The sequence below is a fragment of the Cotesia glomerata genome, linkage group LG7, assembly GCF_020080835.1.
Source record: "Cotesia glomerata isolate CgM1 linkage group LG7, MPM_Cglom_v2.3, whole genome shotgun sequence".
Classification (NCBI taxonomy): domain Eukaryota; kingdom Metazoa; phylum Arthropoda; class Insecta; order Hymenoptera; family Braconidae; genus Cotesia; species Cotesia glomerata.
The window spans coordinates 5,503,806-5,516,747 of NC_058164.1; the positions used below are offsets into that span (position 1 = coordinate 5,503,806).

A 12,942-nucleotide genomic window follows, 5' to 3' on the forward strand; every position below is an offset into this window, starting at 1 on the left:
TTTTAAATCGTATGCATAAAAATTTTTTAAATTTTGACTTTTAAAATAAAAAATAAAAAATCCTAATAATATTTTGTCCAAAAATCAAAACTTGTAAAAACCGTAAACACGTGCATTACTCGCGATTTTCGAGTCCTATCCTCTGTAAAAACTCCTTTTTTTTATTTCTGTAAGCATTATAGGTTTTCCTTTAATATATCCGTTATTATTTGATAGTAAAAAAAGATTTTTCTCTTCCAAAAAACTGTTTTTAGATCAAAACTAACGGATATATAAATACGAGCCTTTAGTTATTTTCATATATATATTATATATCTATTTGGAGTAGTGACTGTGCATGCATAAAAAAAAACTAAAAAATATTTGAAAAAAATCTAAATATTCTCACGTCTCCCGCCTCTCTGCGAGCATCCGCGTGAGAGAGGATCGAACAGACCGTCATTAATAATAATAATAAATAAAATGCTTTTTTTGTTTTTGATAAAATACCAATTGTCAGTTGTCATTATAATTATAACAATAATTTGTTGTGCCCGGTTGTCATTTTGTGTCCATGTGAGAATGGTTTAAGCTTAGGACTCATGCCGGATCTGAGCATGAATGATTAATTCATTAATGGACGAGGAACTAAACTGGATGTCCGGACCACGAGGATCCACTCTATTTTTTTTTTTTTATTTGCATGCGTATGAATGGCTCATTAATTAATTACTAAATCATTATAACATTTGTCGGAGTGTCTGTGATCATAAGTCGAGTAGATGCTACCCTTAATAACTCAACTAACCAAGTATATTCTAATAAATAACAAATATTAAAATAACTTAACCTTAAATAAAATTAAATTTTAATTAAACGTGAGGAAAATTGTTACAAATTGTTTATGAGTTTTTTTCCCACTTTTTTTGGCGACTATTATGGGGGCGCAGAGAATAAAAGTGAGTATCCATTCTACCATTGAAATTCATCGAAAATCTCTTAATAAATCATAAATACCTATTATTTATTATATTATCATAACATAATAATTAATAAATACCCGCCTAGCTACCACATAATTGATTAGTTTATTAATTAATTAATTAATTAATTAATGCATAAATTAATTAATTAGTTAGAGTAATTACCCTTTGTTTCGTTTCTGATTTTTTCGAGCGTAATTAAAAAATATGCGTCTCGCTAGGACAAACGAATTTTTCGCATACACCCAAATGAGAGAAAACCAACACCCACGGTCAGCCACTGTAACGCTCAAAGCTCGGGATTTTTATTTCGCTATTTACATACATAAATATATATTCCAGTTTTTTACTTTTTCGTTATTACCAAACTGTTTTTATTATTTTGGCTAGCCATCAAAGTTTATTGCCATAAGTTATATATGTTGTACAAACTTTTATATATATATGTATAAGTATATACATATATATAAATACAAATATTCAACCGCTATTTTTGATTTAATATTTATTACAAAGTTGAAAATTTTGAGATCAATTGCGGAATTTTATTTTGTGAGTTAATATTTATGCTTTTGAACAAATTAAATAATTTTTGAAGGCTTTAAAAATTATTTGGACGTATTTAAATTATTATAAAAATTATTTTAAATTTTTTGAACAAATTTTGATGTTTAAAAAAATTTTTTTACGATCATGAATGACTAAAAAAATTATTAATGATTTTGAATGAGTTAAAAAAAAATTTTGAATTAAAAAAAAACCCTCAAACTCTTCAACTTTGTACGATTATTATTATTTAACCCTATTTGTCGCCTTATTACTGCAATTTTTTTGCTAATTAACTATTATTTATAACCCATAAAAATAATTATTTACCAGACACTTTATTGAATATTTTATTTTAAGTAAATGCAGAATTCGTTTGTAGTAGCTGTGTTTTTAATTAATATTTAATAATTGCTCGCGACGTAGGTAGACAGTGGCATCGCTGAATTTTTTTTCCATTATTATTATTTCAAAACCGTTTATGATTTATGTAAATTAACGGTGCAATTATTTATTAATTATTAATCACGTCGGATACTGGACTGTCCATGACGGGCTTTGACTTTTTACAGGTTTATATTCGTAAATATACATACATATATATTTATACATATAAATCGAGTTTATTATTAATAAATTTATTGATAGAAAGCATGTAAAGTATATTACCATAGAACACGAGTTTACTTTCTGAACAGAACAGGATTAATTGAGCACAGACTTGTCATTGCACAGCTTTGCGATGTTATGACGCACACTATTATTTTGTTAATTATTAATTAATTAATTACTGTCCTGTAGATTTTAATAATTTATGTAATATATTTATTATTATATCATAACTATAACCATAATTATTATTATTATTAATATATTTAAATCTGATCATGGACTCTCCATTACTGCCGTCGGTGAGACTAAATGTCCATTCCATGTATATTTAATCTCTTATTGCTATTATTAATTATATTAATGTGTAATTAATAAATTACTTTTTTTTTTTTACTAGAGAAAAAATGTTTTTAAGAAAGTAAGAAAGAAAGAATGTTCCTTTTTTTCAAAATAATCACTTTTTTTAATAAATAAATTATTGGTATTCAAATGGGGGGTTAATTAGTGACAGGAGTTTATTATTATTACCATTATTATTGAATAATTTTTAATTTTAAGGGTGATTGGTAGTTTTTCTGTGCATACTTAATGAATGGTTACGGGTATTATTTTTATTTATTTATTTATTTTTTTTAACATTTCTAAAATTTACTAATTATTTTCTCATTTAAATATATCATTTATAATTAAATTAATTTATTTTATAATATGATTTTATAATTTATTTCAGATTCCGAGTTTTTGGTTCCAGATTATAGATTATAATTTATCATTTAATCTTATTAATTTATTATACGTTATAGCAATTTATTATTTATTTATTCATTTATTCATTTATTTATGACGTTGAGTGAATGGATGGAAGTGAATAAGCCTGTTTAGTTGTATAATTGGGTGTGTGTTAAAAACTGGTACCCAAACGGACACAAATTAATATTGAGTTGCGTTACAGTGCCAGGAAATCCCCAGGACGTCACAGCGACGGCTTTAAACTCAACGACTATCAGAGTAGAGTGGAAGCCGCCCCGAGTTAATGACCAAAATGGCGTCATCAGAGGTTATCATGTCCACATACAAGAGGTCGCTGAAGAGGTATCAATAATAATTATTTCTAAACTTAACCTTTGAATTTCTTCATCAAATCTTCTACTAATTTCTTTACTCAAATTTAATTTTAAAATTAAATTGGCAATCCTGGAGCCGCCATTTAATCTTGTAACGAACCAAAAATAATCCCACTCATAATTCCTACTAACAAATAAAATCTTAAAGGGCAAGGACTTGCTGAACGAGCCAATCCGTCAAGATGTCCACGAAGAAGGCGTCCATGCAATCAACGTGACCAATTTACAGCCAGACACTAAATATTACGTCCAAGTCGCGGCTCTAACGCGGAAGGGCGATGGGGATAGGTCGCTTCCTGTGCACGTCAGAACTCCTGGTGGTGTGCCAAATAGGCCGCAAGTCAACGTCAAGTACTTATGCGAATTAATTTTATATTAAATAACGCGACTTATAATTATTAATCATGAATCATTTATGAATAATGAGACTAATTAACGGTTTTTGGTAACTCTCAGGGTAATCAATCAGGATCCAATAGTCCTCGAGCTGGAGTGGGCCAAGCCGAGCGAGCCAGCTGGGCAATTAACGGGCTACCGCGTTAAATACGGAATTAAAAATCAGACGTTGAAGGAAGAGTTTATCAAAGACATCAATCAGGTTACTTTCAAAATCAAAGATGTCGGTAAGTTCTTCATCAATAGTATCGAATTTTATTGCACGCCTCATAAGCGAAGCGGATGAAGTTGTGCTCTACATTCGCCTTACAAAAATCAAGAGATTTCTTGAACTAAAGTTGTCTCTATTTATTTTCTATTGCACTTGTAGAACAATATTTACACATAAATGTCATGGAAAAACCCTAGTTTCAACACTTCTGATATTTTTAAAAGACATTTTGCTTTTTAAATAAATAAAAAAAAAACGATAAATGTCCGAAAACTTAACTGATCAAGTCCATTTTTTTTTATACGCTTCAGTATTATTTAAAACTAAGTCCTTTAAAAGATCATGGTCTAATTCAATGTAGTTTATTTATAATTAGCAATAAACTAAAAATTTACTAATCGTTTGTATATCTATATCTATGTAAATAAGGTTCGTTTACAATACATGCGCAGTTCCTTTCTTTTCTGGATAGACAATGGCGCGAAAGATTTAAAAGTATTTGTATTTTATTTTAATCAATTTTATTATGAAAAATGAGACTATGAGGCGTGCACTTTTGGATTTTCCAAAATTTTTTTATTTACCCTGAAAAGAATCAAAAATTTAACCATTGAATTTTCCAAATTTAAGAACGTGGCGTTCATTACGAATTCCGAATTGCCGGAGAGAACCAAAACGGAGTTGGCCAAGAAACAGTTCGCTATTACGAGAGTCCAGAGGGTGAGCCTTCAGGCCCACCAACAAACCTAACCTACTCCTTCCAGACTCAAGACACAGTTTGCGTGAAATGGAGCGAGCCTGCTCGTCGCCATCGGAACGGGCAAATAATTCGCTACGATGTTGAATTCCACAAAAAGAACGACCACAGCACTATTGAGGCGCGGAACACAACTCAAGAACGCGCTGTTTTTACAAATCTTGAAGAAGCTACGGAATATGTCTTCCACGTGCGCGCGCATACTGTTCGCGGTTCAGGGCCGTACTCTGAGAAAATCACGATAGTTACGGAGAAAGATATCGGCCGGGCGCCATTGAACGTCAAGGCTGTGGCAACTTCTGAGTCAAATGTCGAAGTCTGGTGGGAGCCAGTGCCGAATCGTGACAAAATTATCGGGTACAAAATTTTCTACACGATGACAGCGGTGGAGGATCTTGATCAGTGGAAGCAGAAGTTAATTGGCATGACCGAGTCCGCTGAGTTGGAAAATTTGGAACGCGACACTGCTTACGCGATTGCCGTCGCCGCGAGGTACAAAAACGACGTTCTGGGGCGTCTTAGTCAGAAAGTTACGGTTAAAGTCAAGCCTGAAGACGTTCCTCTGAATTTGCGTGCCTCTGACACTTCTACGCACTCTATGACACTCTCGTGGACTCCGCCAATAAGACTGAACCCCACGGGCTACCAAGTATCCTTCGACGCTGTGAAAGAGTTCGTGGACTCTCAAGGAATTACTCAAACCCAAATTGTGCCTCGCAGAACTATTCGCCTAGATGCCACTGCTACTACCACGACAATCGACGAACTCCAGCCGTTTACGACCTACAACGTCAACGTGAGCGCGGTTCCAGCTGACTCTTCGTACAAACCTCCGGCAAAAATCACTGTGACCACTCAAATGGCCGCGCCTAAGCCGATGGTCAAGCCTGATTTCTATGGCGTCGTTAAGAAAGAAGAGATTCACGTTATTTTACCTCAAGCTTCTGAAGAATACGGACCAATCGCTTATTATTATTTGATAGTAGTTCCTGAGGACAAGGCTACTGCTCATAAGCAGCCTGATGAATTTACAGAGGATGTTATTACGGGAAAAAACGCGAAACAAGACCCGGAAAACGCGCCATACATCGCGGCCAAATTCTCGCATAGAACTATTCCGTATACTTTTCAGCTCGGCAGCGGGGATGTTTACGAAGGCTTTGAAAACAAAAAGTTGGATCCTACCAAACGGTACAGGATTTTTGTACGGGCTATTGTTGATACTCCTAAAAAGGTAATTTTATTTTCAGTCATTGATATTTTTAAGGAAATAAGAAAAATTTTGTATTCTCAAATGAATCTAATTTTTCAGCATCTTTACACATCATCCCCCTTCTCGGAGTACTTATCCCTCGATATGCGAGAAGTACCACCCGGTGACCCACCAAGCCGACCAAATCCAGATATATCTCCCGACGGGAACCCAGAAGTCTCTGTAACCAACAGCGGCCAAGAACCGGGCATGGTTTGGGTGATTGGGCCAATCATAGCCGCTCTGATGGTCAGCATTTGCCTGGTTTTGCTTTTTGTAATAAGGAAGTAAGTATTAGCTTCATTAACACCTTCCATATTTAAATTAAAAAATTCTAAAAATAATAAAATTATTAACAATATTATTTATAAATTTTGGCATTCAACTAGACGCAGACAGCCTTGCAAAGCGCCAGATCAAGCAGCAGTAACACGCCCTCTGATGGCCGCGGATATAAGCTCGAACCACGCGCCCTCTGACCCGGTAGAAATGCGCCGGCTGAACTTCCAAACACCCGGCATGATGTCACACCCTCCAATTCCTATCAGCGAGCTCGGGAACCATATAGATCGCTTGAAAGCCAACGATAACCTAAAATTCAGCCAGGAATACGAGTCAATTGAACCGGGCCAGCAATTCACTTGGGACCACTCGAACATGGAGGTCAATACTTCCAAAAATCGTTACGCCAACGTCATCGCTTACGATCACTCTCGCGTTATTCTCCAAACAATCGACGGAATTCCCGGTTCTGACTATATAAACGCGAACTACTGCGACGGGTACCGAAAACAGAACGCCTATGTCGCCACTCAGGGGCCGCTCCAAGAAACTTTCGCGGATTTCTGGCGCATGTGCTGGGAACTGCGAACTAGCACCATTGTAATGATGACCAAGCTCGAGGAACGAACGCGTATAAAGTGTGACCAGTATTGGCCGACTCGCGGAGCCGAAACTTACGGACAAATGACCGTGACGATAAGCGACATCCAGGAACTGGCGACCTACTGCATCAGAACTTTCCAAGTCTGTCGTAACGGCTACACAGACAGAAGGGAGATAAAACAGCTCCAGTTCACCGCTTGGCCGGATCACGGAGTTCCGGAGCACCCAGCGCCGTTCTTACAGTTCCTCAGACGCGTTAAAACATTAAATGTACCTGATTCCGGGCCTCTGGTGGTCCATTGCAGCGCTGGGGTCGGCAGAACTGGATGCTTCATCGTTATAGACTCCATGTTGGAACGGATCAAGCATGAGAAAATGATCGACATCTACGGCCACGTCACTTGCTTGCGCGCGCAGCGGAATTACATGGTGCAAACTGAAGACCAGTATATATTTATCCACGACGCGTTGTTCGAGGCGGTGATCTGCGGCTTCACAGAAGTTCCAGCTCGGAACTTGCACTCGCACATACAAAAACTGATGCAAACTGAGTTGGACAACACCACGGGAATGGAGCTGGAGTTCAAGAAGCTCTCGAACATCAAAGCGGACTCTACGCGATTCATTTCTGCAAACTTGGCTTGTAACAAACACAAGAACAGGCTAGTCCATATTTTACCGTACGAGTGCACGCGGGTTTGTTTGCAGCCCCAGAGGAACATGGAAGGCTCGGATTATATCAACGCGAGCTTCATTGACGGATATCGGTACCGCGGTGCCTATATTGCGACCCAGGGGCCGCTGAATGAGACCACTGATGACTTCTGGAGGATGTTGTGGGAGCACAATTCGACGATTGTCGTTATGTTGACGAAACTCAAGGAAATTGGCAGGGAAAAGTGCCACCAGTATTGGCCCTCTGATAGGTCTATCAGGTATCAGTGTTTCGTTGTTGACCCGATTGCGGAGTATAATATGCCTCAGTATATTTTGAGGGAGTTTAAAGTCACTGATGCGAGAGATGGCGCTAGTCGCACTGTCCGGCAGTTCCAGTTCATCGATTGGCCGGAACAGGGTGTTCCTAAGTCAGGAGATGGGTTCATTGATTTTATTGGTCAGGTTCATAAGACCAAGGAACAGTTCGGGCAAGATGGACCTATCACCGTGCACTGTAGCGCTGGAGTGGGGAGAACTGGCGTCTTTATTACGCTTAGTATTGTTTTGGAGCGGATGCAGTATGAGGGCGTTGTTGACATCTTCCAGACGGTCAGAATACTGCGCACGCAACGTCCGGCTATGGTTCAAACTGAGGTAATTTTTTTAGAAAATTTGCAATTGGAGAAATACAAATCTCTCTTTTTAAAAATTAGTAATTGAAAAATTTTTTTTTATTTATTAATATATCTTCAATAAAAAAATTTAATCTATGTTATTAAGAAAATAAGAAAAATTTTGTGTTCAGGATAGTGATATGATAGTATCGGTTTTTTTAAGTGAAATTTAGTGTCATTGCAACGATCTTTTCAAGGTTTCATATCATTCTCACCGATTGTCAATTTATTACGATAAATATTTAGACTACATTCGAAAATTCTCTATCTCTAGATACATAATTAAGAAATGACCTTGTATCTTGAGAATTATTGACATTTTTAGAGATATAAGCTCATCCCGATGTTACACTCATCAAGAGCTTTCATTTGAGTACCCACATTAATTTTTCATATATTTATATATATATTACATATATGTATATATGAAAAATATATCAAAATGCATGTGGGTACTCAAATGAAAGCTCTTGATGAGTGTAACATCGGGATGAGCTTATATCTTTTAAAATGTCAATAATTAAGAAACGACCTTGTATTTTGTGAACTGTTGACATTTCTAAAGATATAAGCTCATCCCGATGATACACTCATCAAGACCTTTCATTTGAGTACCCACATGCATTTTGATATATTTTTCATATATACATATATATAATATATATAAATATATGAAAAATTGATGTGGGTACTCAAATGAAAGCTGTTGATGAGTGTAACATCGGGATGAGCTTATATCTTTAAGAACGTCAATAGTTAAGAAAGTACAGTGCAATTTAACAAAAGTCATTATTTAATTTAATAAAGCAAAATTTTATTTATATATAATTCACAAGTCACAGCAGTCACATAGTGACTGCAAGGTTGCTAGTTTCTATTTATTTATTAATATATCTTCTATAAAAAAATGAAATTTTCCATTAATTTAAATTGTAATTTTGTTTTTTTATAAAACAAAGTTAAAAAAATTATCAATTACTGTGTTTTAAAATTAGAGAGGAATATTTAAAAAAAAATTGATGATTAATAATGTTTATTTTTTAGGATCAATACCAATTTTGTTATCGTGCTAGCTTGGAGTACTTAGGATCATTCGACCACTATGCCAACTGACAAGAAGAAATCCGCGAGCCAAGAGAACCAACGAGAGACCGAGGAGAGCGTCACATAAGAAGTCGTGAGAGTACTGGTGAAAGAGCTAAGATACGACGTGTTTAGTTTGACTAACAGACTTTTAAACTAACAAAATAAATTTTTTATTAATTATTAGTACTCAATAATTAATAATTACCATTAATTAATATCAATAATATTAATAATAGGTAACGCTTGTAACGGTTGAGTCGATGCTCGTTGTGTTTGAAGCTCGTTGGATTTAGATTTTATAAAATAAAATAAAATATTACGCGAGAGATTCCGACATTGCTGTCATGATTGATGATGGGGTTTAGAGCACTTTGATGATTAAAAATGTACTTTAATATAAAGTATTCTCAATTAAACTCCCATTGTTTTATCATTTTATTATTTTAATTTTACGAACAAATCATCAGTATAGAGCAACAATAATTAATTAACTGATTACATCTCTAATAGATAAACACTCGTTCGATTAAAGGAACGAAGACTGCCATTTAGGCACGTGAAATCGGTGTTTGAATAATAATATTAATATTAATTGATTAAATAGACTAATTAATGAACAAACCGGTAACGCGTAATGTTTCTTTTGAAACAGAGCCTTAAAGAGTTTCGATGCGAACAAACAATTGTCCATAATATTAATTGAGAAGGAGCCCTCCGTCTAGATTTTTCTCAGTTAACAATTATCCTAGTGTAGCTATTGGATTAATTATAATTATAATTATTAATTATTAATTATCGATTATTGTAGATAATGAATGGGAGTTAAGTATTGAAATGTAATTAATGAAGGTAGTAGGCAATTAAATAATTGAGTCGAAACATATCGGTATAAAAATTCTTTTTCAGGTTTTTTAAAACAATTAATGCTCCTTTGTATTTATCATTCCTGAGTAATGGTAGACTGAAGTACTACTCAAAAAAAAAATAATTAAAGTTAATATCTAATCTTAATCCAAATATCGTGACCTTTTTACCGTGTTCTCTTTTTTAGAACAATTTGAAATTTATATTCAATAAATTTACAGTTTAAAATTACTGATAAATCTTTTGACCGTTTTTTCAAATCTATCTAGAAGTTAACACCGAATTTTTTTATTATAAATCTACCGAAAGGACCTTAGAGTTTAATAATTTTATTAAAGTATCAATCAATCGAGTTTATTTGGTCTCGAGAGTTTTAATAACTTTATTTATCGAATTTAGAATTTTTTTTAATGACAGTAAAGTTTTATCTACACAGAAAAAAAAATTTCTTGACTGGAGAATAAAATTCTTGGCTCAAGAAAATTTTCGGGTGCCTATTCTTGGTAGAAGTAATTTTTTCTTAATTTAAATTATCATAAATACTTGATACAATAAATTTTTATATTTGATCAAGATTTTTAGATACTTTGGGCAAGCAGCGCCACTTATTTCAGCTGAGAAAAAAATTTTCTCACCTTGAGAAAATTTTTCTCTTGAATATTTGATACCCATTTTATATTATTTTAGCGTGCAATTATACATATTGATTGAAAAAAAAATGATTCAATATTATTTGATATTCCTATTAGACACGTTAATCAACAAAAATATTAATAAAAATTAACTTTTATCTTTATATTTAATTTTTTGGAGCAAGAGAGAAATTTTCTCAAGACAAGAAAATTTACTTCTATCAAGAACTAAATTTATTGGAGCAAGAGGCTGAATTTTCTCAAAACGAAATTTTCTTGACTTATAGTATATTACATACCTAGGCCAGTAAAATAAGAAAAGTCTCAGATCACATGTAATTGTTGGCCGAGGCGAAGCCGAGGCTGACAAACATGTGATCTGAGGCTTTCTTATTTACTGGCCAAGGTGTGTATACTATTTTTCTGCTCGACGTAGCCGGAATGTGGCAACTTTGTTTAGCGCAGCGGCCAGAAAGTTGCCACTTTCCGGCCGGAGGGCAGAAAAATACATTTTCTTAAAGCAAGAAAATTAATTTTATTGGAATAAGTGAAATTTCTCGTCAAAAAAAAATTTTTTTTCGCTCAAGAAAATAATTAGAAAAAATATTTTCTTGGCTCAAATGCGTAACTATTAATTATTAATTGGTTATTAAAACTCTCGTTAACTAATAAAGTAATTTCTGCTCATAAAAAACTTAAAATTGCCATACTGCCAAAAAAAAATCGACAATGCTATTGCCAATATGCAACAAAACTTAATAAATAAATAAATAATTGGAATGATTAAAAATAACTACCGATAAATTTTAAGGGTAGTTAATAATTAATTGTTATACTTTAGTTTTAATAATTAATTATAAATAATAAATAATACTTATATTAATAAATAAATGAATAAATAAATATAAAAACGCCATTAGGTCACAAATAACGAACTGAATGAATGTTACGGTGCCTACATGTGGATTAAATTATTATTTTATTGTATGTAGTGAAATGAGCGACTGGACTTAAATATTAAAAATAATATTAATATTAAATATTAATATTATTATTAATATTTTTATTGATACTTATTAATTTATTTGGATAAGAGCACTGTATGTTAAATGCACGCAACGTTTCTTCCGTCCTTGGTAAATTACCGCCTGTACAAAGTTACTATTTTTTTTTTAATTGTAATTTTTTTTTTTTTTTCATTAAATGAAATCGGTAGTCAATTAAAATTAACATTAAAAAATATAGAAAAAAGGAATTAATATTTGAAAATATATAGAGATTAAATTTTTAGCCTGTACGGACAATAAACGAACAATTATTTATAACCTATTCAAAAATATTAATCGTATTGTTTACGATAGCAATTGAAGATGTTAATTAAACGTATCTAATGATAAATTTATTTTTTTTTTTAATTATCTAATGCGGGCAAGGATTGGAAGTTGCGATAAATGTGTACATAATGCACCGTCTGTCATGTTTAGTGTTAATAATGTATGTTAATAAGATAAAAATAATATATACATAGATTTATATATATAAATAAATATATAAATATAAATATAAATATAAATATATAAATAATAAATATATATTACGAACATTCTAAATAAATTGAAAGGAAGAAATAAAATGATGAAATAGGTTATGATTTTAATTGAACAAAGTTTACAAAGTATCCGGTTTAAAACAATTATATAATAATTGATGTAATGAAGATTAACAAACGCACTGTTCTATTTGATACCCGTAAAAGTTTAGCTTATTTAATAGATTTTTTATATTCCGTACCGTCATCTTTTTTATATATTTTTACGATAAAATTAACGTGAAATTATTTACAAGGTAATATTATATTGTCGTCTACGTAAATAAATTTTCGCCGGAATTTAAAATATTTAATGAAAAAAATGTAATGTAGATTTATTTATTAATCGATTAATATTACAATTGCGTATTTACGATTAGTCAAATTTTTAATTGTTAAATTTAAATCATCCGTGTACTTGTATTTGTGAATAACGCATTTAATATACATAACATATGTGTAAGTTTATTTAGTATATGTATAAGTCAATTTTCACGTACATCTAAAGCCAGAAAAATTTTTAATTTAATTTTTTTACTCACCTTATAATTGTGGAAAAATCACTTGATTTTTTTCTTCTTTGACAGCTGATTTATTTCACCAAACTTTGATCATTTTTTTTAAATTAAAATTCTATTTTTACTATTTAACAATTTTTTTTTTATTTTAACGGTAATTTACTTTTTTTTATTCACA

At 32.5% G+C, this 12,942-nt stretch overlaps 1 protein-coding gene across 16 annotated transcripts in view; it reads left to right on the forward strand.

Moving 5' to 3' along the window:
- The window catches only part of LOC123268858 (tyrosine-protein phosphatase Lar), a 162,885-nt gene extending 152,412 nt beyond the window's left edge, over positions 1-10,473 (forward strand). For 7 of the 16 annotated variants that reach the window (XM_044734260.1, XM_044734263.1, XM_044734267.1 and 4 more), the window contains 8 exons: positions 930-938; positions 3,073-3,212; positions 3,393-3,595; positions 3,701-3,867; positions 4,482-5,842; positions 5,921-6,147; positions 6,238-8,056; positions 9,121-10,473. In XM_044734260.1, coding sequence (XP_044590195.1) covers positions 930-938; positions 3,073-3,212; positions 3,393-3,595; positions 3,701-3,867; positions 4,482-5,842; positions 5,921-6,147; positions 6,238-8,056; positions 9,121-9,189 — 3,995 coding nt within the window. In that variant the 3' untranslated portion in view covers positions 9,190-10,473. The remainder of the gene's footprint in view (positions 1-929; positions 939-3,072; positions 3,213-3,392; positions 3,596-3,700; positions 3,868-4,481; positions 5,843-5,920; positions 6,148-6,237; positions 8,057-9,120) is intronic. The other 9 variants (XM_044734264.1, XM_044734274.1, XM_044734268.1 and 6 more) reach the window with 3 other exon arrangements.
- Positions 10,474-12,942: the final 2,469 nt, after the last annotated feature.